The 27561-nt window shown below is 41.6% G+C and overlaps 1 protein-coding gene across 13 annotated transcripts in view; it reads left to right on the plus strand.

Annotated features, from left to right (window-relative positions):
• ELN (elastin) overlaps positions 1-27561 on the plus strand; it is an 84900-nt gene that overhangs the window by 21357 nt on the left and 35982 nt on the right. For 11 of the 13 annotated variants that reach the window (XM_083172061.1, XM_083172055.1, XM_083172062.1 and 8 more), the window contains exons 2-15: positions 5562-5696; positions 8819-8875; positions 9910-9942; positions 14155-14355; positions 15109-15153; positions 18968-19051; positions 19348-19394; positions 20003-20048; positions 21156-21200; positions 23065-23103; positions 23607-23669; positions 24427-24474; positions 26395-26472; positions 27235-27261. In XM_083172061.1, the coding sequence (XP_083028187.1) occupies positions 5562-5696; positions 8819-8875; positions 9910-9942; positions 14155-14355; positions 15109-15153; positions 18968-19051; positions 19348-19394; positions 20003-20048; positions 21156-21200; positions 23065-23103; positions 23607-23669; positions 24427-24474; positions 26395-26472; positions 27235-27261 (948 nt within the window). The remainder of the gene's footprint in view (positions 1-5561; positions 5697-8818; positions 8876-9909; positions 9943-14154; positions 14356-15108; positions 15154-18967; positions 19052-19347; positions 19395-20002; positions 20049-21155; positions 21201-23064; positions 23104-23606; positions 23670-24426; positions 24475-26394; positions 26473-27234; positions 27262-27561) is intronic. The other 2 variants (XM_083172054.1, XM_083172063.1) reach the window with 2 other exon arrangements.

Here is a 27561-nt window from a genome sequence, read left to right on the forward strand (position 1 = left end):
GTGCTCTCTCCAAATTCCTCTCACGCTGAGATCAACAGTTCTGGAATTCTCAATTCCTCCAGGGCTTCAGTAATCAAACACACACCTCTCATGCAGGGGCTGTGGTTATTTGTTTTAAACCAGTCACTGTGGAGCAACCTGCCAGACATTCTTCTATTAACTATTCCATTGTCAGGAGTTACACATAGGAGGAGCATGCCAGAGATTACCCTATAACTCTGCATTACAGATGAAACCTTTCAGCCCTAAAACATTATGCAACAGTATATCCGGACCATCGTCCAAAAATCAGAGAGTAGGAATTGTTGGGAAGGAATGGATCAGTAATCATTCATACTTAAGCACCATGACACGGATAGATTTACAAAGCCACTAATCACAGCTTTTCCAAATTGTCTGTGTGCTGCACCAAAGGAATGTGTTTATTGTGAGAGAAGCAGGGTTCAGCGCATCTCTGAAATCAAAGAGACACACAACACAAAAATGTCAGATTTATGTGTATAATATGAGACACTAAACAGGCGTTGGGCTATATCTGTACAGGGGATGATGTCTACTATAATACATCACCATAGCCTAGGCACACAACATGTAAGTGTAATGCTAACTGTGTTGTGGTTTTCATGCTCTTAAATTATCATTGATGTCGCTCGGGACAGAACTGTTCCTTTGCGATGAGTACTGCTTCTATGTTTATGGAAGTGCAGGCCTCTATATAAATATAGTCCCATTATCATGACAGCATAATGATATCCATAAACCAGCTGGCCATACGGTTGGTCATAAATCACACTTTATATATTACAATTGTATTTCCACCTTCCTCAGAAAGTAATACTTTTTTACACTTATTAGGGAGATATTGGGGCTGATAGAGTAGGGGTATACACGCCCACATGACACTGGCCACACCCACATGGGACTAGTCCCTTTTTTACAATAGGTCCTTAAAGGTTTAAATAACCCTTAATTTGACCCTTGCACAAAATATTGTGTGCAGCAATACACTCAAAAGAGCTTGAACAGCCCATCTTGAAACCCCAGTCTATTGTGGAATTTTGCCTGGGAGAGACCTTGTTGATGCAGTATAACTACCTTGTATCTTGTTGTTGCGCTCAGTCTTGCCATGGTGGATGACCTGTGACATGAAACTGTCTTCCACAACCTCACCTTTGTAGCAATGTTTGACTGTTCCTCACCCAGTTTTATGCCTCCTAAACAGTGTTCCTGTGTCAGTTAATGATTGTGTTTGTTTCAACCTACATATGAAATTGGTGATCATTATCACCTGTTTAATATGATTGGGTAATCATACACCTGACTATAATCCTACAATGTTCCTGACTTTGAGCAAGCGTACCTAGAATAATTAATGCTGTTTGGAGGCAAAGGGTGTTTAAACCAAGTATTACTTTAATTTAGAATACTATCCTGTTCATTCACTTAGTTTTTTTTTATCATTTAACAAAATACAATTAGAACTTCTATTCTTTTAAGCATTCTTACTTTTGCAACATTTTTACCACACCTTCCTAAAACATACAGTATGCACAATATTTTGTGTATATGTGTGTGAGTGTTTAAATATATATATATAGAGATAGATAGATAGATAGATAGATAGATAGATAGATAGATAGATAGATAGATAGATAGATAGATAGATCATCTACACATAGATATATCATATATATCCATATATTGTATGGACCAAATAGATTAAGTGTAATATGTGCCAACCAAGGTGTGTAACACAGACGCTTACTGTATAGGTTAATTACCATATAAGGCACTCTTCTAGTTATATGAGGTGTCAGCTAAGTCCAAAAAACAGGGGTGAGCTGTTTGAGGGTAAAAATTTGGATATGGAAGGGATCTGGACTATTGTGGCAGTAATAAATAACCATGGGACAGTATTTGTAAATAAATAAATGAACAATTTATTATGGCTATAAGAGGAAAAAGAAAATAGAAAAAAATATGACAATGTATATATAAAAATATGGAAATATGAATAAAAGATATTAAGACCACAATAAGTATATACACATTACAATATTAAGGAAATGGAATAAAATAACAACATTTAATAACAGACTATGGTGTAAATAAAAAAGCAATAAAACAACAAACACCCACTTCCACAATTTAGCAGCAATAATGGAGAGTCCGTTTCTATTCCAACCAAAACAAAATAACAATTATTAGAGATAGTTACCGCCCCTGGCTGTGTAGGCAGGAGAGAGTGTCCATAAAGAGTCCAAATGGTCGGCCCAATGTTGGCAAAAATCACTGATATCCTTTGGAAGGTGTTGAAGGACAATAAGATGGTAGATCCTTAATTTCCCAATAAGAAATAAATGCCTGGTTAGTGGTAGCTGTTGTTGTCTGTAGTACCCCAATAGCAGGATTTGAAGCGGGGATGACGTGTGGAGTCCTGAAGGGTTGGTTCGGACTGCAATCCAATAAATTGGGTGGTGGGAAGTGGGTAGCAGCAATGGCTGACACGTTTCTCTACACTTTGCAGCTTTATCAAAGGTTCTTTGATAAAACTGTCAAGTGTAGCGAAACGCGTATTCATTTTGTAAATTAAGAATTATTATTACATAGAAAAATGTGCCCATACTAAACTGTAATAATCTGATCACCACAGAATGGGAACATAGCCTTCAATTCACTGTCCCATATAAAAATGTTATTTTTTATAGTCACAGAAGACAATGCATTTTAATATTCCTATAATCTACTATAGGGGAACACTATCATATATATATATATATTACTTTCCATAATTTTCTATGTTCTTCCCAATTGATTTTACAGTAATCCCGACCGTGTTACATTTTCTGAGCAAATCCTCTCCCCTCACGCTCTGCTCTCCCTCCCTTAATCTACAATCTCTATCCAGTTACATCATGGACAATGAATGAAAACTGAACTGACGGATATGTTGCCATTACTTAGTCCTTTGTGTCAGCAACAACTTGATTAGACGTCTTGATTACTAATTTGATAAGCGTGTATGGCTTCATAGCGTCCAAGAAAGTAAAATAAACAAAAACGTGTCCAAGGTCCTACATGATATCAGCATACTTACAAAGAAAATAATCGGAATACTTGGGATGTGTGCTGTTATTTTGACCATCCCCGCTTCTTGGCTAACACTCTACTGTACATGAACTTGCTCACATATTACAAGATAAGCCTATTATAATTTTGAAATAACAACAACGTGTTATGACAGTAGGGTCCAAGAACAATATCAAACTGAAGCCTTTTTTTATCCCCAAAAATACACACTGGCATGTGGGCCACCCAAAAATGGCAAACTAACACTTGGCATATTAGAACAATAGCACACTGAAGCTTGGGTCTTAGATTATGGCACACTGGGGCAGATGTATTAAGCCTGGCGAAGAGATAAACTGGAGATAAAGTGGAAGGAGATAACGCACCAGCCAATCAATTACTAACTGACATATTTCAAACACAGCTGATTGGCTGGTGCATTATCTCCTTTCACTTTAACTCCAGTTTATCTCTTCGCCAGGCTTAATACATCTGCCCCCATGTCACATGGGCTCCCAGTGCAATGCTGAACTGACAACTTCAGGTTTCAGAATCACAACTGACACTTGTGAACTGAGAACAATGTCTTTGACACTTGTGGATGGAGAACAATGGCACACTGATGCTTATGGTCCCAGAACAATGGTTCACTGTGTGGTATGTGGTACAAGGACAATGACACAATGATTTAGGTGTCACAGAGCAATGTTAAATTGACATTTGGGGACACTTAGAGACCCAAAGCCATGGTACACTGGCATTCAGGACCCCAGAGCAATGTCACACTGACACTTGTGATCTTAGAACAGTGATGCACTGACTCTTGGGGTCTCAGAGCAATGTCACACTGACACTTGTGATCTTAGAACAGTGATGCACTGACTCTTGGGGTCTCAGAGCAATGTCACACTGACATTTGGGGTCTTAGAGTAATGGTGCACCGACACTTGGGCTTCCAGAACAACTGGCACACGGGTCTTGGGTACAATTATAAGGTCTCCCCAACTGGTGCAATGATAAATTGACATTTGGGGTCTTAGAACAATGGCAGAGTAATATGCGGGGGTCTCAAACCAATGTCACATAGACATTTGTGCTCTCATCTAAAAAAAAAACAGGAGACTGAGCATAAATTCTTTGCACATACTCCTACATACTGTGTTCTAAGGGAGAGCCTATATAATCAATGTAACCTTCATATCTGGTTAGAACACTTTCCTTGTCTCATACTTTTGCTATGCTATAGTCTGAAGGACAACAGCTGGACAGTGTGTTTGTGAAATGATGAACATAAGAAAAATTAATCATATAATAAGACAGCACAAGTTTTGTTACTCTCAGAGCCCTTTCTGGTCTTGGATCAGCAATTCCTCTTTGTTCTCAACCATGTCGCCTGGTCCTTGGTCCGTTCTCCTGTCTGCGGTCCCGGTGCGGGGCGCTCCTCCTATTAGAATGTCACATGCATAATGTCCGCCGCCTTACAGCAGAACATTATTTAGGATGCAAGAGGAGGTTGCCACCTCCTCTAGCATCCTTAATAACTGTCTGCTGTGAGGGAGGCGGCCATTTTGCAAAAGACATTCTAAACAGGGGCCGGGACTGCAGACAGCAGGAAGCTCTGCTGGTCACGGCTGCAGCAAAATGTATTTGGCGGTGGCCCCATTAACAATAGCTTCCTCAGACCCCGCGGCACCCAAACCTATCTAGCACCTCCAAGCGGGGTCTGCAGAGCTATTGTTACGCCACTGACAATGCTCCATCTTTATGTCAGCTTAAACTACTGCCCAAAACTGGTGATATAGCAATGTATCATTATGCAGTGTGACAAGGTGGCATACATTGGAAAGAGAACATTTAAATACATATGTGCATAGAATAATAGTATACAGTAAATGTATTAATTTAGAAGCAATAGTCGAGTATAATTCACAGAAAGATGTTGTTTATCCCATATTACCCATAATACACTGGGCCTGATAGAGAAGATGAAGCATTGCTGATTTTTATGCAAATGGCCGATACTTTGACTGCCGCGCTGGTGTCTGCATCACACAGACAATGGCATCTATATGCAATCAATATGGCTCTGGCATCTAAGTTCTGTTGAAAATTCTGACTGACCCCTGGGTCTTGCAGATGTCCAATTATGTAACCAAACCAGATTTGTAGGTCAGATGAGGTGATTTTCTATGCAAGAGGTAGACCTGGGACACCAAGCAAACAAATTTCAATGGCTGCAACATTTGCAATGCATGCACAGCAGATGCAATTAGTGCTCTGAATCAGGAACATGAGCTTTCAACACTGTAACCAGAAATGACACCATCTGAATTTCTATGGCTTATGTCTGTAAAATAGGACAGAATGTCTAATTGTTAGTAAAGTAGCCCCACAGACTTTTCTGCATTCCCAATGAGAAAGTTACAGTTGCCTGATTTGCATATGGAAGTGCCTCTTAAAAGTAACATGTGTCTCTCTATCTCTGCCCACAGGAGTCCCTGGCGCAGGAGTAGGTGGTCAATATTATCCAGCTGGTGGTGCTGGCGCATATCCAGGAGGAGGTGCTGGAGCATATCCAGGAGGAGGTGCTGGGTCATATCCAGGTGGAGGTGCTGGGTCATTTCCTGGTAAGCTGAGATTACTGAAAGAATTCTAGCTGACATTATTAGGTACTGTCTATAAAATGATAGACAGGAGCTGATTGGTTGCAATATGCAACCTTCTCCACTTATTCAATTTCTCTCTCCTCTCTGAAGATGGTATTATAAATTTCCCCAAAATGTTCTTTAGCTGTATTTAGTAAACAAAGTGCAGTGCTCTCATTCCTTACACATGAAGACATCCTTTGTGTGTGTTTGAGGAACCACTATTCAACCTTATCACTTGTGACCCTAAAGCATACTTGCCGGCTTTTAAAGTTGTCTATCCGGGGGAAGCCCAGAGAGGAGACCCTATGCTGCACGTTGGGAGGCAGGGACAAAGCTGACTTCACAAAGCCCCACCCCTTAACCCACACTGGACATTTTGGACATGCCACCTCCCCCGCAAATTCCGGAATTTGTTTCAGCAGCTCCGGGGCGTGTGGGTGCTTTGGGGAGCATGCGGGAGACTTGCCCACCTTTCTGGGAGGTCGGGAGGGGGACACGATTTTGGTTATCCTCCCGGCCATTCTGGGAGGGTAGGCAAGTATGCCTTAAAGGCCCCTAGTATATTGATCACACAAAGCAGCTGCCATCACTGTATGTAGGAGAGTGCACTCTTCTACGTGCAGTAAAAGAGAGAAAGCATCAGGGACATATCTACAAAGCCTTGAAGAGAGATAAAGTGTTGAGAGATGAGTTACCTCCTCCTAACTGTCATTTAAAAAAAAAATTCAGCTGTCACATGGCAGTTAGTAGCATATTGACTGGTACTTTTGGTGTCTATTTACTAAGCCTTGGAGAGAGTGGACAGAGAAAGAGTACCTACCAATAAGCTCCTAACTGCCATGTGACAGGCTGGGTTTGAAAATTCACTGATACTTTAGCTCAATCCACTTTTTCCAAAGCTAAGTATGTAGACCCCTTTATCTCTCTCCAGTTTATCACTCTTCAAGGCTAAGGTCACCTCTCCCTTTTTCATCTCTTTTACATATTTTTGGATTCCAATAACTGTCCCTATGCAGAGTCATACCTACACCAGATAGCATTGCGTAACTTGTGTGAAATCACATTGCAAGTATTGCATGTATATTCACCTATGGAGATTTGCACAATGCTGCCACTTACACTTGCCTGTACTCGGAGAGGCAGCCAGTAGAAGGAAGGACTCATAGGCACAGAACTGTAACATTACGACCAGATGTACTAAGCTTCAAAAGTGAGAAAATGGAGATAGATAAACGGCCAGCCAATCAGCTCCTACCTGCCATGTCACAGACATGTGTTTGAAAAATATCAGACAGGAGCTGATTGGCTGGCTGTTTATTACTTTTGAAGTTTAGGTCATCTGGCCCTGTGTTTGTGCAATCGCAAACTCAAGCAGACTGTGAATGCTGTATTATTTTCGAGTGATGAAAAGCAGGTGCCAATAGTCAATAGAAGATTATTACTTGACTTTATATTACTACAGCTGTTACTACAGCTGTTGGCTAGATATACTAAGATGAAAAAAGTGCAAAGTGGTAAAATAGTTGCCTACTCTGCAGGAGACTCCCTGAAATAACTACAATCTCCCTCTCTCCCTCATTAGTCTAATAATCTCCCTCATGTCACCTAGCCCACATTACACTGTTACATTTTGGGGGGAAAAAGGAATGAGAGATACAGTAGATACATTTACATTGAATCATCAGCGCTATTTCCCAGTACTTTAGTAAGTATAGAAGCTCTTACTAACTGCTTTGGGGTCATCTACATTTGTATATAAGTCATTTTAAAAGATTCCACTCAGATGTAGCAGTACACACCCACACTTCTAGGTGCCACATTCACAATCTCTTTTCACAATCTCTCCATATATGAAACTAGACACGCCCTTTGGGTGGAGCATTACACACCCCCTCAATGGGGGTGCTTTACAAAATTCTATTACCAACTATAATCTCCCTGAAACTCATTTTCAAAAGTAGGCAAGTATGGTGGAGAGTGATAAACTATCATCTCCTAATAGCCTTTATCAAACCCAGCAGTTAGGGGCTGATTGGCTGATAGTTTATCACTCAGCACTGACAGTGATGAAGCACATATGCAGGTATGTGCTATCTCTCTTGTACTGCAAATGTTTACTTGCTTATTTTCTGATTGTGCTTGTTTTTTTGTTGGCTCTGATATGTTTAAGTTTTAATTTACGTTTTATAAGGGGGGAATGGTTAATGCTTATTTTGTGAACTAAACAAATAGCAATTTATATGAATCGTAATGTAGTTTTTAATAATTTTTGTTTCTGGGGCTGTAACACACATTTACTAACAGGTGATTTTTTTATATTGATTAAAAAATGTTAGTACATGTGTGTTTTAGGGTGGGATGTACTAAGCTGAAAATGCAGTAAAATCCTGTTTTACCGCATTTTCATATGTACTAAGACCCCGCTGCGTTAATGCAGGGCAGGGGATCGCCACCTTTGGATGGCGATACAATAGAAGCCTATGGGCTTCTTTTCGCCACCCGCCGCCTCCGCCGCAAACCCGTTGCCTCCACCGACCCCCCTTTCCCCCTCCCCCTGGTTTACCTTGCTGCAGGTTCTTCCTGCAGGCTTCAGGGGGAGCAGGAGGCGCCGGGGACAGCCATGCTGAGCTGTCCCAGCATGAGGGGAGCAGGAGGTGGCAGGGGGGTGATGTCACCCCCCCCCCACACACACACACACACACACCACATTACAGGTATCGCGGGGGGCCTCTGTCACTGCACCGCAATGCCAGCCGCATATGTTATTACATATGCGCTGGCATCGCGGCTGGCATCGCGGCTGCCGGATGGCGAGGGACGGCAATGTATATTAATACATCCCGCCCATAGTCCCTGAAATGCAACATCGATTAAGATTGATTTAAAGTCTATTAAAATGTAACTTTAGTAATCCCCCCCTACTGAAAAAGTAAAGAGATTTTATAGATTGTATACTGTAGCTTCCTTTGTGTGTATTTTGATAATTCTGTTACCCTAATAAGTAGAATACAATGTTATTGTGTGCAGTTTTAGCATTGTAGTAAGACTACATGCTTCACTCCAATGATGTGACAGCAAACTTTTGTATCTGTATAAAACAGGAGCTGGATTTGGAACAGGAGGTGTAGCACCTGGTGGGGTAGGAGGACAAGGAGCAGGTCAGTATATACTGCCACTAAACTACTGCTTTATATAGATCTGGGACACAATAATGGAATCAAAGATTTTGGAGTAGTTGGGGGCTACAGATGTACAATTCAATGACTTTGTTGAAATCCAATCATTTATTTTGGTTAATGCCAAGTTCTGGATAATTTAAGAAAGCTAAATAAAAAATGTGAATTATTAGAAAGTTTTTCTCCCATCTCTTTAATTAAATATTTGTATTTAGAATTTGTGTCCAGCATTATTTAGCACTAGAGATTAGCACATTTGTGAAAACTTCAGCAGAATAGTCATCCTGTCCTGCACAAATGTGCGCACGTTTCGTTTGCAGAATTTAGCATTAAACAATCCCAGACCTACCCAGTCACATCACAGCTGAACTTACCTTTATTTTCCCAGTGCTATTCATAGAGAATAAATACTGTAAAAAAGGCAAATTTACTTATACAATATATGGAACAGGGTGGAACTTGGAGATTGTGACAATGGCACTTTACGCCACTGCCAAACAGCTTGTTTTGTGGGTCATGTTCTAGACATGCTGTAAGTAGAGATCTACAGAGAGATTTACAGTTTATTGTGTTACGCTGGGGCCACACATAGCGGGTGCAGTAGGTCCCATTCAAAAGGACCTGCTGCGGTGCAAGAACCATGCTGCTGTAGGACCAGACGGATTTCGTTAAAAACACATACATAACAATGTATGAGTTCACACAGTGTGGCTGTCCCGCACTGTGTAAAGGTGGCCATACATCTACAGCTCGATTGGCAGATTGGGCTGGTTGGAACAAAAACCTGGAAGTATCTGAATGACAGTTTTTGGCAGTTTTCCAGCAATTCAAAGCAAATGGTCAACTGTCATTTGCTCTCATCCATGACCATGACTTTGTTGCAACCAGCCCAATCTGATAATCAATCTGTAGATGTATGGCCACCTTAACACTAGAAATCTGGTTGGCAGTTACAATGATTATGTAATAAATGGAATACATGTATATCTTTGACATAAGCATTTTCTCTCATCTAGGAGCATATCCTGGCGGAAAGCCCCCCAAACCAGGTAAGACGATGCATTTATAATGGTGTTGTGATGACGTGTCTACTTAAACAAATCACCTGAGAGCTGTAATCATTGACGTCTGGTAGAAAGGGACAGAACATTTTGAGTAGCCCCCTCCAGGCAGCATCACACAAGAGCTGCATCCTGCAGGAACATATTTTCCTGTACTTGGACAAAGCTCTTATTTCCTTTTCAGATTGGAAGAAAGAGTTTCTGTACTGACCACCCACAGTGGAACTAGCCTGTGGCTGACCGCAATTGGTTCTGGTGAATTTGCCAATTCAATGGGTTCCATACTTCTCTAGATCATCAAACACAGCATTCTTATAAAGAACACTGTGTGAAGTGCGGGCAACATCTAGAGAACCCTCATTGACATCATCATCAGACTCCCCATTGCTTGATGTAAACCCCTAGGGTGCTGTTATCTTATTGTGATTAATATCAAAGATTATGTTTCTGATGGCTTATTTTGCAGGCCTTACAGGGGGCCTGAATTTGCTTTGAAAGTAAAGCACAAAAAAAAAAAAAAAACAAGTAAAGTAATTGTTCCCCTGGGCCAAACCATGGTGCACTGTAGGTGGGGCAGATGTATCTTGTGCAGAGAGTTAGATTTGGGTGTGTTAAAACTAAATTAGAGTGGAAAAAATGAAGTTATGTAACATTTGTGGGTTCATTGTAAAAGCAGACAGTATTTACCTGGCCTGCACAGGAAGAATATAAATGTATTTGCTCCCCTTGGATTGCAACATGGTTTGTTCCATATAGTAAGGGCTTGGTTCAGTCCTGTTAGCAAGGCTGACATTTCTGCAGTTGGACAAAACCATGCTGCATTGAAAGCTGAAATTGCATGGTGAGAATAAAGCAGCAAATATTTACCCTACATAGAAACAAAATAACTCCCACAATTTTAACTATCTCTCTGCACTGGAACATCTGCCCCACCTGCAGCGCAGCCTGGTTTTGTCCATCTGCAAAAATGCCTAAATCCACTGTGACCGCTGTAGCACAACCATTGAGTACATGCACAGCAGACAAAACATCAGCCAGTTGTCAAAGAAACAAAATTGCCCACCACTGAATCAGGACCAAAGTCCTTTGTGAGACCCAAAATGCACTGTGGCCTGATATTAAAAAGAGATGCCCTCCTATATTAACCATCTCCATTGCTGGAATCTATTAAAAACTCATATGCATATGATTGTAAAGAATTCATGCACCTCGCCATTTTCAGGGTTTGGGTACAGGATCCCGACCGTCAGGATGTCAACGGTCAGAATACTGACAGCGGCATTCTGACGATTAGATTCCAAATGTTTCTGGAAGGGAGGTAACCCTACCTCTTACCCTCTCCCTAAACCTAACCCTTCCCACCTGCTTAAGACCCCTCCCCTCTCACAGCCTAAGCCCTAAGCTCCACCCCCCCACCCCCCCCCCCCCCACACACACACAATATAAGATTCTGGAATCAGAATTCTGAGCGATGTTGGAATTCTGATGCCAGTCTTTAGATCACCAGCATTGTTAACTATGGGATGCCAACTACAACCACTCTGCAGGGAACGTCCCGACAAAAGGTATGGGGTTCTCAATATATTTAGGGGTATATATCTGAAAATGAAACAGGCCATTGGTAAATGTACTGTTTTCCCAAATCATCCTTCCTTATGTAATCAAATGAAAATAAATGTTCAAATAGGCCCGCAAAAAGAAAATGCTAACACATACGGCCAGGGGCGGATCCAGGATAAAATGACAGGGGGGGCACCATGATAAAAAAGGGTTTGGGTGGGGGGGGCAGTGTTAGTGGTGCCAGTGTACATGCTAAGAGAGTGGCAGGAGAGGGTGGGAATGGAATTAAAAATAGGCCCTGGCATTTAAAGTACGCAGTCCCACCATGGCGACAAAAGTGAAGGATGTAGTTGTGTGCGCGCCGAAGGTGCGCTACGGGAAAAGGGAGTGTGGCCACTCAACAGGGGGCGTGTCAACACCATATACAACTTCTACACATTATACAACAAAATACTAGACCCCATTATACTTGCCCCTTACACATGATGCCAAATGGAATGAGCCAAAATTGACATAATGCCACATGGATTGAGCCAAAATTCAAATAATGAAACATGGATTGTGTCAAAATTCACATAATGCCACATGGATTGAGGCAAAATTTACATAATAACACACGGATTGAGCCAGAATTCACATAATGCCAAATGGATTGTGTCAAAATTCACATAATGCCACACGGATTGAGCCAAATGCATAAAATGCCATACTGATTGAGCCAAAATTCACATAATGCCACACGGATTGAGCCAAAATTCACAAAATGCCACACGGATTGAGCCAAAATTCACATAATGCCACACGGATTGGGAAAAAATTCACATAATGCCACATGGATTGAGCCAAAATTCACATAATGCCACATGGATTGAGCCAAAATTCACATAATGCCACATGGATTGAGACAAAATTCACATAATGCCACATGGATTGAGCCAGAATTCACATAATGCCACACAGATTAAGCCAAAATTCACAATACACTTTATAAACAGGGACATTGTCCACCAAAGGCGCGCATTAAACATTTACACCATAATGTCCATTACACGTTAAGTTACACGCCATTATGTCCATTATGCTAAATAAGTGCTGCTTCTCTACATGCTCATTGCCAAGGGTTCCATGCTCATTGCCAGAGGTTCCATGCTCGTTGCCATGTGGGATTACATGCTCATTGCCAAGGGGGAATACATGCTCGTGGTAAATGGGGGACAGCCGCCGCCAGGCAGAAGTGATAGCCACTGACAGTGTCAGAGCCTGGCTGTATTCAGAGCACTGCAGGTCCCAGCTATTTGAAATAATACCCCTTTCACACCAGAAAATGCATTCCCAGGTTGGCCCCTTTTACACCAGCCTAGTCCCTGTGAGGGGGAGAGAAAACCACCCTTCCCCCCTTTAACCAGTTATCTCATTTAACCGGCTATATCTTCGGAACCAACTGACCCATTTACATGAGACAAGTATTATATTGAAGAACTTTTGAGTGGGCTTTGAATGATTTTGGTCCAGTGAAACTGGAAGGTTTGGTTCCAGAGTAATCTGCCCTCAAAAACATGAACAGCCATGAAATTACATTTCAAAAATAAAGAAATCGGTTTACACGCAATATCTCTGATACCGATTAACCGATTTGGACCAGCCTGGTATCATATTGAAGGCCCAGCGATTTGGAATTGAATGAAATCAACCACAAGCTTCTGTGATGCCAGGGCGGGAACTGGCAGCCGTCGGAACCGGGTGGGGGTCGGAATTGACGGGTCCCATATTATCCTATGGGGAAAAAACGTTACAGGTTTGCCAGGCGATATCTCGGGTTCCCGGGGGGCTAGAGACACGGGGCTGGGCTTGTTGGAAAGCCCTGGTCCTCAGCTACAAAATAAATGACAGGGGGGGGCACGTGCCCGGGTGCCCCCCCCCCCTGAATCCGCCACTGCATACGGCACCAGCGATGTACCGCTAATGGGTCCTATTCCGACCGATGTTTTGGTCTGCCCGTCCAACCTTTGACTCTGATCCAATGCACATGGGACCATGCATAGGATTAGATGTCAGACACATCCGATTTGAGACGATTACACCCAATTTCTCGGCCCAAGTGTATAGGGTCTCATATACAGAAATAATTCAAACAGTCATACTAATTTCACTGGTACAAAGCAAAGTTATGAAATGTGTTTTGGCCACAAAGGTATAAAATACCCCCAGGCATTAAGGAGCTGCAAAGCATAATAATAATTTATTAGAACAGATTTCATAACAGTACAGTAAAAAGTAGATATTTAATTTGTTTTATATTGATACATTGTAGTATTCCCAAATGTAAGAAACCAGAGAGCTGTGTAGGAACGTGTTCCATGCAGACAGCCAAGCAAAATAAACTTACGCAAACTTCAAATAATAAATGAATTGATATGCAATTACCATAGCAAATGTTTTATTGATTATCATCTTAAAGGTGCTGCAATAACTTCCTTTCAGTATGATGTCCAATAACATTTGTTTATTCTGCTTTATACATTTATTTTAGCAAAGGTGTTTTTAATGATCTCATGCAATTTTTCATACAGGAACACTCAGCGCCTAGTACATAGTTACAAAGCTGTGTGATGTCATGCATTCAATAATATATTTTAATAGGCGTTGGTGGTCTTGGAGCCGGTGGACAAGTAGCTGGGGGCTATGGTGGTGGTGGTCCTGGAGCAGGCGGCTATGGAGCTGGTGGTTATGGAGGTGCTGGTCCCGGAGGTGCTGGCTATGGTGCTGGTGGCCTAGGAGCTGGTGGCCTTGGAGCTGGAGGCTATGGAGGTGCTGGAGCTGGTGGTAAACCACCCAAACCAGGTTAGGAACGGTGATGCGAATATGGAAGTAACTGTCATCAAATTATTAAAGGAATTTAGTAAAATATGTGTCGGAGTTATAATAAAGAATGCATTTTATATCGTAGATGAAAAATCTCATAGGATGTGGCCCTTGGGGCTGGTAACACATATAATCATGCATGTAATGTTGTATGTAATATATGTGCGGCGCTGCATTAAATTTTCTTATAAAGTAGAACATCCCCTGATGCTTTTAAATTGTTATTAGACACTACTTGGGGATCAAGGGATTAAAAACATTCTATAAAGAAGAATGTAATAACTGAACTATAATAATAATAAGCTAAAAAATAATTCCTATGTTCCAAAACTAAATTTAGGAGCCAACAGGATCTTTTAAGGAGCCAAGGAAGTTGCGCGTCCATTGACATTGATATAGATAAATGAAGCATGAGGTATTAGCAGTAATTGTTTAGCAGTACTGGCTGCCTGGCTCCTGATACTGTATTTGTCTGGCCCCAGTCTAGCCCCTTGACTATATCTAATCTCAGTTTATTCTCAGTTTATTCTGTAGGAGTACAGGAAGGTCATATGCTTGTTTCATTATATTCAAAACATGTTTAAATACTTAACTTATACTTTAAAATAAGTATCAATTTAGTATCAGTTTGTACTAGCCAACAGTTAGACTTGGAGTAAGGAACATTTGACAGTATATTGGGGATGAGTTTCAGGTGTTTTACCATTGTGTCCTTTGTTTTGTCTTCTTCAGGCTATGGACCAGGAGGTGCTGGTGTCGGTGGTGTTGGTGGAATCGGTGAGTTAGACTCTGGTCTATGAATTGCTCATATTAAGATGGTAAATGGTTCTAGAGTGCTAAAGAAGCTACCAAACAAAGGGGCCTAAGTACTAAGCCTTGAAGATAGATATAGTGGACAGGGATAAAATACCAGTCAATTGACTCCAAACTGTCATCGTACATGTTATATTCAAAAATGACAGTTAGTTATCTCTTTATCTCTCTCCAATGGGGTATTCGAACCGGAATTCCGACTGTTGAACTGTCCCAACAGTAACTCGACAGTCGGAATTCAAAGTGATGAAAATTGCAGTGAATTCGACATTCTTTGGCCGTTACCGACAATACAGTCAGATCTAACCGCCTTCAATGCTGTCGTGAACTGCAGCATTGAATAGGTGAGTGCTGCCATTTACGCTGGCGGCACTCTAGGAATGATTTTGATTGAGAGCCAAATTAACCTGCCAGTAAGTTTTTGGATTGTGGGAGGAAATCAATAAAAAAAAATCAGTGTTCCCAAACACCAGGTATTATTTACTTTATGTATTTTCCCTCTACAACTGTTATTAAATAAGAAATAATCTGATTGATTGCTATGGGTAATATGCTGTCTTCAATAGAACTTCCCTCTTAGTAAATTTACCTCACAACATCTTGGGTGACTTTGGGTGACAATCTTCAGAATGAAGGATGTCACCCGATGCTATGGTAGAGTTGCCTGCTACACAGGGATAGATGTATGAAGCAGTGATCTGGAAGGAGAAGAGGATAATAAGCCCATGGCGACCAATCAGCATTGAAGTAACATCTATAATCTGCATAAAATTATACAGAGCAGCTGATTGGTTGCCATGGGCCACTTCTCCCCTGGTTCTCTTCTCCTACCTTATCACTAGTTCCTACATCTTCCCCACAGTCCAGCGATGACTGTAGCTATGTTGAGTGGACATAAGAGGCTTCAGCACATTTCTCTGTCTAGCATTACATAACAAGGCAATGATGTCATGAACTTTATACTGCTCTGAATGAAGAAATTTCCCTTAAGAATTTTATATGAAGAACTTGATAGAAAAAATAAATCTGGCCAGAGTTATTAAGCACTAAGAAAGTGATGTAAGAGCAAAAGTGGATTTGTGACCCATTTTAAAATAGAAGAAATGGCCGTACAAAACTGATTTTTTTTTTTGTAGCCAAACATTTAGGAGCCCCATGTGTATTTTTATACATTACATAAACACTAAATAATCCTACAATTCTTAGAATTAATCTGATAAACCTTAGTAAAACAACCGGATACAGAAGAAAATGAAAATGCGTGTTTATCCAGAGCAATAAGAAAAATAACACTGGAAATGGTTAGACAGTTCACGTTGACATCAACCCGTACCATTGTGGTTTGTTTAAGTTGGCTAGTATTCGCTTCCTGACTTTTATCTTGCATTTATTTGAGCACATTACTTTAAACCGGCCTCAGTGATTGGATGAGAGCAGATCATTACACTTCTGTGGATTACAAATGCTGCTGATAACAAATTCCACATTACATGCTGTGGATGGAATTTAAACTAGGCTTTAAACTGCAGACACTTCATAAACTATTCCAAGAACTTCACAATTACCTTGGAAATATTAATTCCCACACCTCTCTAAATGACCAATTATATCACGTGCCCAGGATGAATAATTCTGCTTGGTTTATACTAGAGTCAAGGAGTTAAGACTATTCTAACGAAGTCACCATCATTAAGGGACGCATCCATAACCTACCGTTCAGGACACTAAGGGGGAAATTTACTGAGATGTGGATTCTACTTCACATGTGATGTTGCTATAGGCAACCAATCAGATCCTGTCTACTATCTTCTAGAGGGTACTTAATAAATAAGAAGTCTATTCTGATTGGTTGCCCATAGCAACATCACATGTGAAGTTGAATACACATCTTAGTTAATTTCCCCATATGGGTTTTGGGTCAGAGCTTCTACTTTCCCTTTCACACTGCCACAATATCCCTGGTTATTGTTGGGTCAACCCAGGTCATGACTCGATGTAAAAGGGTCTCTGAAAAATATTCCAGGTCCATTGACCCTGGAATCCAACCCAGGTGTCAGAAGGACTTGGGTAATGGAGCAGTGCCCAAGTCCTGTTACCAGACTATGGAGAGCCGGCTCACTAGCACTCAGAGATTATGGGGGTATTCAATCATGTTTTTCAACTGACTGTCAGGAATATTGTTACAGATTAAATACCCCCCTATGTCATCTCTATGCATCGGTAGAGGGACTGACCGGCACTGACCCCAGTCCAGCCTGCCATGTAAACAGGGTTTTAAGCCTCTGTGACCCAGCTTGAATCCCATGTTCAGTGACCTGGATTGGCAGTGTTAAAGAGGTAATAGCAAGTTTATCAAGACTTCTTCAAAGGAAGAGTGCATGTGTTGCTCAAAAAAGCCAATCAGATTGCAGCTATCATCTAGAAGAGTGATAGGCTACAGGCAGGGCAGCAGAGAGACTCCAGATGTGCGGTCATTAGTTCTATGCTGTTCCTTACAGATGGGAATGGAAGAAGAAACCAGGAATAACATTCGTAGATGCTAACAGTTGTTTCGCTTGAGCGGAATCACAATAACTTCAGCTTTTATCACATTCCTCTTACTACTAAGGATTTAGATGTTCTAAACATGTTGTAAACAGTGACAAACAAACATGAGCTAGAAAATGATAGGATAGCCAAAATTTCCTTATTGTGGACAAATGTTCGGGAGTTCTTTTTTTTTTTTAAACAGAAAAGTTGAACACTGACATTTTTTTAGATGTTCTTTTTAAATACGCCACCTCTATCTGCAGGATAATCACAGTAGAACAGGGCACAGAGGGGTAAATGTATGAAGCGGTGATAAGAGAGGAGAAGTGATAAAGTGCCTGGTTCTTTATCACCGGCCAATCATCTCCTAACTGTCCCTTTTTAAACCCAGCCTGTAACTTACCAGTCAAGAGCTGATTGGCTGGTGATAAAGTACCAGGCACTTTATCACTTCTCCTCCCTTATCACTGCTTCATTCATCTACCCCTCTGTCTACTGTCAGCACAGGTTCAGGTATCAGAAGACTGGGAAGATAAGCACTAGTAGTTGCTAAAATATGAGTGCAATGTGTGTTATGGGAGGGTTGGCTCTGTGAACATGTCTATCATTCAGGGGCGTAACTATAGCACCGCAGCCCCCGCCACCGCGGGGGGGCGCTGTGCATGTGGGGGCGCCGGGGGCTGCGGTGCTATAGTTAAACCCCCCCTCAATCCCCCGCAGACTTACCTATCACGCTGGTCCCGGCGGCTCCGTTCTTCTGCTGAGGACCACCACAAAATGGCCGCCCCCATATAGCACACAGTTCTCTGAAACTGTCTGCTGTATGGGGGCGGCCATTTTCTGGTGGTCCTCAGCAGAAGAACGGAGCCGCCGGGACCAGCGCGATAGGTAAGGCTGTGGGGGATTGAGGGGGGGTTTGCATGGGCGGCGGGGCGGCGGGGTAGGGGTGCTCGGCGGGGCGGCGGGGTAGGGGTGCTCGGCGGGGCGGCGACGGGGGGGGGGCGCCCCCCCCAACGGCGGGGGGGCGCCCAAAACGTAGCTACGCCACTGCTATCATTTTCTAAGTTTCAATTACGAAATGATGACATATCTGATTGGTTGCTATGGGCAACATCACCAATTTTCATTTTTAGAAGCTTTGGAAAATTTAAACCTGATGCGATTCATGACCCATGCAACAGATGCCCCTAGCTATGCCATGCAATATCTAAAAGTAAATGACAGTACATGTAATATTTTTTTCTGGTAGGTGGAGTTGGTGGTGGTGTAGGCGGTGTTGGCGGTGTTGGTGGTGTGGGCGGAGTTGGTGGAGTTGGCATTGGACAGCTGCCAGGTAACCGTTTAACCATAAATAGACAATTCTTTGGGTTCTACGCAAACCTATTTTCTCCTGATTAGCGATATGGTGGTGAACCACAGACCTAATTGAAGTATTTGACACAAATATTTAATTTTGTATATTGGCCAAGGGGTCTCTCTTCTTTCCTCTGTCCCCAGGCCTTACACTGGCCACGGACCCGATTCCCTGATTACTGTAACATGATTTCAGACCCGACTCCCTGATATTCCTTAACATTTTTCAAAATATGTGCAAAAAAACTGATATTTATTCCTTATTTCTCCACTAAGGGGGTGTTCAACCAGGAGCTGGTGGCAAACCCGACAAAGGACCAGGTACAGTATTTGATGAAGTACTATTGTTTTTCTGTCACCTAATGAAACTGTATCCATTGTGCTGCAACAGACCTCTTTTTGAAGTATCATATGCAGCTCTAAAGTTTGCAGCGCCTGGAGTGGAATTCCCCCTTTTTCGAATGTATCCATTGTGCCTTCAATATTTGTAGCGGTTAAGGTGTCTTAGAAGTTATAGTTTGACCCAATGTACAGTTTATTCCCTTACTTACACACCTTGCACAAACACAGTCATACTTGCACCAGCAAAACACAACACAGCAGAGGTGTAACTCTGGGAGGCAATGGAGTCATCTGCCGCCGGGCTCCTGCTCCCAAGGGGGCACCTCTCTTGCCTGTAAGTTTGAATCAGTTAATTGAAAGCCGCCGATATCCCTTCTGTGGCTGACTCCGCCTCCTAACATCACTTATGTAAGTGTCACACCTTGTGTTAGAACCCCTGACCTGATATACTGGAGACAGACAGCTTATTGATTGAGCTATTTGGGAGGGGCACCACTGCACCATATACCACATATTGGAGTACCATGGGGTATCTATTTTAATGTCATAGATATACATAACCCTAATGTATGACCTCTACTTCCTGACAGGTGCAGGGATCCCTGGCTTGTACCCAGGAGGAGTGGTGCAAGGAGGTCAGTGTCATCATGTTTCCTTCCTATGTTCCCATCCTGGTCTACCACCTGCGGTCAGCATATCCTTTAATGAAATATAGCCGTTGAGAAGTTGCTCGAAGTAACCAATCAGCTTGTAACGATCATTTTATAGAATGTACTTGAGTCAGCATCTGATTGGTTACTACCGTATGGACAACTTCCTCACTTTTCAGAAGGTTTGATACATTGATGGAAAGTGTTTCCATTATTTTACATTGTAATATATTCAAAGGTGGACAATAAATGAGTCCTGTTGCTCTGATATACTTTGTGTATTATGTTCTTACAAACTAAGGATTAATACATGTTATAACAATTAGATATCAATCAATTAAGCTATCATTTCTTGTAGCTTCAGACTGTGGCAAGTTATTTTTTATTTATCCAAAACAACTCGTATAGAACTTATAACGCACTGATCCCCACTAAAACTCATTATATAAAGTGGGGCTATTCAATCCGGGATTCTGACTGTTGGAACGTCCCAACAGTACGAATCCAGGATGTTTTTGGTCTGGTCAGACAGTACATCGACAGTCGGTATTCAATGTACCGACTGTCGAGTGTGGGAAAGTCCGCAGATTGTCAGAAACTGACCCGGATTATTGGAAAACGGACGTCAATTTGAGAATCCATGGCCGTTTCCGACAAAAAAAGATCCAAGTTTAAAAAAAGTTGCATCTGACACCCTTCAATGCTGTCGTTAACTGCAGCATTGAATAGGTGAGTGCCAATGGGGCAGATGTATTAAGCCTTAACAAGAGATAAATCCAAGGGTGATAAGGAGAGATAAACGTCCAGCCAATCAGCTCCTTACTGACTTTTTTCAAACACAGCCTGCAACATGGCAGTTAGCAGGTGATTGGCTGGACGTTTATCTCTCTTTATCACCCTTGCATTTATCTCTTGTTAAGGCTTAATACATCTGCCCCAATATTTCCATTGTCAGGAAATATTACAGATTCAATACTCCCCAGTATCTACATGCATACTATGTTAATGTGATGAATTGTGACTTTATAATGAATGCTTGCTCAGCATATTTATGACATATACTGTTCTAAGTGTTTTTACTTTATTTTACAGGGGGAGGTGCCGGACCCGGAGCATATCCAGGTGGTGTAATCCCAGGTCAGTGCTATTTCTGACCTCATTTCCAGCTTAATAACCTGTATAAGCCCTTTTCTCTGCCAACAAAACACATGGAAGAGGAACTTCCCTATGACGTACATGCACATTATTGCTGACTCGTGCTATCCCAGTGACACGTGCATGGTAGTGAGGAAGCATTTTGTTCCCAGAGCTGGAAGGGCTAAACTTGGCGCTGCCTGATTCTCATAAGTCTCTGGGGGCATTATCCAAACTCACTGTACAGTCTATAGAGTTATGCTCGGTGTAGGAGATTACATAATAAAGCCGGCACTGTATTTATGCCAGTGATGACAAATCTACACACACACCTAAAACCCAGTGCTGCCAAGTGGGAAATGCTGCCAATTCATATTGCAGACCAGTATCCGGTGGCTTACACACCGCATACCAGGATATTTTCATACAGGGAGGTGTTAAATAGTATATGACAGCGCTCAGCAGTGATTTGCTCTGACACCTCAGCCAGCATGTCTCTACACTACTATGGTCTATGGGGCAGTTGTATCCCATAGAACTTACACTCAACAGTCATATTTCATAAAGCTGCAAGCAGTACATGCAGTATAAATGTTACTGCTGTTCAGCAGACAGGTTCTTTAAAGTATATTTGGATTGCCTGCTGCGGGAACGCAGAGGTAGAAGCCCATACTAAGGGGTGTGGCCTGCCTCCACAAGGGGTGCAGCCAGCTCCACAGAGTTACCAATAGAACATGCATGGCCTAGGCCCCTTTATATATAAAAAACATATATACTACATATATACAGCAAATGCTGTTGGTATATCATACTTGCCTATCCTCCTGGAACAGCCATATGGCTCAGAAAAAAATAAGGTGCCCCTCCAAGCCCCACTGAGAGGTGGGCAAGTTTTCTGAATCTACCGAGCCCCCCCCCCCCCCCCCCCCCAGTTGCCTACTTACAGGGCACAAGAGGGCAAACTGATGGGGAGCCGTTGATGCAATTCTCGTCATAGACCGGAGGTGGGGGCAGAAAAGTCAGGAAGTACAGTTGGAGCCAATCTCATCTGTGAGATATTCGCGCGTCCACTTCCACCAGATCGCCATCTCCCAGATACCAGCGGATGGCGCACTGGCAGACACGCTAAGGACGGCACCATCTGTTCGAAGTGCATGAATGAAAATATACCAATTAATAACAGCGATGCACTGTAGAATATATAACGTAGTCCCGTGTAGTATAATGTAACATATGTATATTGTATGATATAAATACATGGTCTGGGTCCTGATCCCTAGAGGTGGGAATGGACCATAAGGCAGAGGGGCCCACCAGGGTTTGCCTTATACACCTATGGGTCAGGCCAACCCTGTAGAGAAGTGTCAGGTGACATGAGTAATTCATTCCTCAAAGCATTCCGCAAAGCAAATACCGTGAGTGAGTTGTATTTATTAATGTTGCTCACAAATCTGCACAAATACCATAAATCCAGCAAAATCGATTTTTTTTTAATGTAGTAGTAATTTACAAATTGTCACCTATGCATAAATCCAATAGATTTTGCCATGCAATAGTGCACCCGGGGCGCATCATGCTGTACCCCAACTTAAGGGGCAAACAGGATTTCCACAGGGTGGTTGAATCAGCTTGTTGCTGTTATTTTCTAGACTGTACTAGAACTTTTGGCAGAAATATAAAGAGAATTATGGACTGCACTTTCCCAGCTGTGTGCTTACATGACCTCTATTGTTTAACAATGTGTTGATAGATTAAAGATCACTGCTGATTGGTTTCTTTGATTTATGATTTAACTGCAGATTTGGATCATTGAGCAATATTAGTGCATACATTTGCTTAATATCTATATACCACTTCTCTTTGTTAGGTGTTGGAGGCGCTGGTGTTGTGCCAGGTGTTGCTACAGGTAACTCATTTACTTGAGTTTCCTAAGTCTCGTCTTCTGTGTTTATAATGGATATAGGGGTTATTCTGGTTCACTCGCAAAGGCAAATTCCTTCTTTAATGCACAAAACCATGTGCACCGCAGGGGGGGGGGGGGGGCAGACGTAACGTGCAGAGAGAGTTACATTTGGATGAGTTATTTTGTTTCTGTGCAGGGTAAGTACTGGCTTCTTTATTTTTACACTGCAATATAGATATCAGTCTGAAGTACAAACCCCACCCAAATCTAACTCTCTCACATCTGCCGCACCTGCAGTGCACGTGGTTTTGTTCATTAGAGAGTGAATTTGCCTTTGCGAGTGAACCACAATAACCCCCATAGAGAAAGTAAATAATGCTCACTGCCGATATATCTAATTGATGCTAATTGGTGAGCTGCACATTGAAACAAAGATTGCTCTCTTTGTACCTTTCCCAACCATAGAGCCTCATTAACAAAATATCTAATTCTATATCCTTATTCAGGCGGTGGAGTACCAGGAGCTGGTGGACAACCAGGAGCTGGTGGAAAACCAGGGAAAGTGCCAGGTGGGAGAACCTGATTGCATTGATAATATTGGCATATAAATATATGTAAATGTCCATTATCATTGTCCCTCCCTCTGGGAGATCCCAAACAGGGGAGTACCAGGTAGGTATGTTCTTTGGATATATGGTGAAAGGCGGGGGTGGGGCTAGACTGCGCACCCTAATTGTAAACATAAGAAGTGCTACTTGTAGTGCCATACAGAGAAAAAAAGCCTAATATATATTTAGCACTTTTAGCACTCAGCCACTACTTATTATTGTAACACTTTTTAACATACAGTATAACTGCTACTTCTTCGGAGTTGAGGATGTTGGGCTGTCCTTGCCCGGTGGGTCCCGTGCCGTGGATTTGAACCTCCTCAATTTTACCCCATGTTAAATTGCAACATTTATTTTAGTTGTTCAGATTACCAGTGTTCTTAGTACTTAGAGGGCTCTTTTGTGTAAACACAAAATTCCAGGATCCACTGCTCAAGAGCACCATCCTCCATCATCATCCACAGATAAACCATCGAATGGTCACCTTGCGATGGCTGCAAATTTTGTGCGGCCATCCCTAGATCCAGTTTCATGGAATTGTTCCACAGATGGCCATGGTCATGATTATACATTTATCTATAAAATGCATCATCAACCACCAAGACCACCTAGAGTTACTCACTGGGGAACAGCTCAGGTTCATTACATTTCATTTCATTAACACAAGAAAAATTTACCTTATTCATAGTCATTCAACATTTGTGTCATTATTTAACAGGTGCTGGACTTCCCGGAGCATTTCCCGGAGCAGGGGGACCAGGATCAGGTAAGTGTTGGACACAAGTGCGCTCTTCATTTATCATAAAGTATTCCTTGCCATCTTTGTGTGCTCCTGGTTCCAAACCAGACATGGCTGCATGCAGTATACCACTATACATTCTTACTAAAGCTTCTAAAAATAGTAAGAGGTGACATTGTCCATAGCAACCAAACAGATTCTGCTTATCATTTTCTAAGATGCAATAGAGAAATTATGGACTGCATTTAAACATTTTCATTTTTAAAAGTTTTAGTAAATTTACCCCTTAGTACCTATATTTTGCTCTCAGTGATCACAAAACAACAATATGATGTAAAGTAACCCACAATCCTAAAGGTATCCTGCAGGAATTTCTGTGCCATTCCTTCCCATCAGTTTACGGCATTGTAAAACAAAAAGAATTGTAGTCATAGTCATTCCTAAAGAAAAGAAGGACCCCAATAACTAAACCCATTATAGGCTTATATTGCTATTGAACCCTGTACTTCAAATTACTAGCCTCCTGCATGTGCTAGTCCAACTTGTTTACAAGGACCTGGCTGATTTTTTTTACCCGGGGAAACAGGCCCACAATGACATCTTTTGTATTGTTTGCCTTATATATACTATTAACTCAAACAATGCACATGGACAGGACTTCCACCAGGGTTTTGGTAAATGGTTTTGTATCAAAACCGTTTATTGTAATTAATAGGACAAGAACGGGTAATAGGTTATACCCCTAGTAGCTATGATACTTTCGTCTATGATCCGGTCATCAAAGGAAGACAACTCAGCCCAAGATTCTTTCACATCTACTATTTTGTCACAAATGATGGCCCCACGTATGGTTATAAGATCAGTTATACCAATAAAGAAGCTCTTACCTTCCATGTGTCAGCGGTCCAACTGAATCTTTTAAAATCTAACAATAAGTTTTCATTTAATTTGAAAAACTAATACCTAAAGATCTCGCTATAAAGAAAATTGCCTCTAGGTTCTCTCAACTATAAAGGCAAACCTCTTCAAATGGCAAGGATACATGATCTCTTGGCTGGGTAGAATAAAAGCGATCACAATTAATCATCTGCCAAGACTTCTCTAATTATTGCAAATTATGGCAAAAATTACGAACTGGTTTGCCGTTCTTTCTCAATTTAATAAAGGGTTTGGTAAGTTTGTATGTAAAAAACAAAAATTCTAAAACCAGTTCCCTAAAGCTATGGAGAAATACAATGAATGGAGGATGGGGCTTCTCCGAAATTAAACAACACTATTTAGGGTCCCTCCTCCATTTGCTTCCACAAATTGTGATATTATTATACTGTAATTATAAATGCACCACAAGGGATCTGCAGAGCCTAACAAAGTACATAACATCCTGCCCCTGGTCTGCCATTAGAAGTGCCCCAACCCTCCCCTTACCCAATGTCATTAATATACTATGTTAATAAATTGTGCATATTTTCCCAGGTAAGGTGTCTTTTATATGCTTTGACTAAATCTCTGTGTACACCCTCATAAGAGCCATCAGGTTTCACTTGGGTAATTTCCAAATAGACAAAGGTAGGGGCATACTGTAGCTCCTTGCTCCTATTCAAAGCACTCAACTCTCAGCAAACCCCCACCCATTTATTCCCATCCATCCCTTAATCCATCCTTCATTCTCCCTTGCTCACATGTATATGATAAGTCACTCATCTGATATGTACAGAATTTGGTAAATGATTCATTCTGCGAAAACCAAGAATTTGCAACTTCCATATTTACCGTGTTAGTCTGTCCTTTAGATCCATAACCACATCTCCACCATTAATCTAACTGCTTATAATTCAATATAAAACTGTATAAAGAACTGCACTTTTCACCTGTTGCATGTAACATATAAGAGTTTAAGGCCTTATTGTATTTACTGTACCATATGTAACTAATAAGGTCTCCATCCAGGTGGACGCTATCCAGGAGTGGGTGTTGGTGTTCTCCCTGGAGTGGCCACTGGCAATGGTGTCAAACAGAAACCTCAAGGTCAGGTGTTTGAAGATGTTTGTACTAATGCTTTTCTGTATCTAGAACCGTTGTCAGGCAAATATAAGGACAGATCAAACATTTCTATGCTTAATCCCATGAATTACCGTTCTAATGGGGAGCAATGTGCAGAACCAAAGACTTTACACTATGAATATATTTAAAAGAACAGTCTGGTACAAACAATAGAACAAATGCTTGGCTATAATTATGCTGTATAGACTCGTGGAGCTACTAACAGATCCGCTTGTTATGGGACCCTTTGGTGATGATTGTACAGGTGAAGTAGGTCCATCTTCTGCAGAGGACCCAAGTTTGTTCTTCAGTGCAGAACTGAAAGCCCCAATGGAGCATCAGTGCAGTAATTAGCGTGGTACAGATGGAGCCATCCTCATCTAGCTTTCTCTGGATAGCCATGGCTCACCAAAGGCCTATTGTTCTCAGCTGCAATGCAATACATAGAACAATACAGTAGGGGATTAGCATAGGATCAGCTCTGGCTCATTTACTCCTATAAAAGGGCTAGATGAGGATGGCCCTATCTGTATGTGCTGAGAAATTACTAAACTTAAGGTATCACTGATTATTGCAATATCTCCACTAGCCATTATTACAACACTATGATCTGCACAAATTATGCCATACCCTCCATGTGACTGCCCAGAATTTATATAGACCTTTGCCACATGTCTTTTTTCTCTCTTTAACAATAAATAATGGACATATTAGAAGCAATGTACTAAGACTTGCCTTTGCCTACAGGTGGTGGTGCTTGGGCTGGAATTCCAGGTTAGTACATTATTGTTGTCATATATGTATTCTGTATAATGTGTTATACTTAAATCCTATACATGAATCCTAAGTTCCTACTATAACTTCTGGAGAACCACAAAATGCCTATAGACCAGATAGCTGAAGAAACAGCAGCCTATTCATGTTAAGCCAATAAGCCCTGAAAAGATATGAGCTTTTGAATGCTGCCAATAAAGAAGTCCAGAAGCCTTAAAGTATTTGAATAATATTTGCATTAGTTAACATTTTTTGAAGTAGGAAGTCAGCGTCAAGTGCATGTTGTCCTTTCCGTTACCC

This window comes from Crinia signifera, chromosome 2 (assembly GCF_055691185.1).
Source record: "Crinia signifera chromosome 2, ASM5569118v1, whole genome shotgun sequence".
Taxonomy (NCBI): Eukaryota; Metazoa; Chordata; class Amphibia; order Anura; family Myobatrachidae; genus Crinia; species Crinia signifera.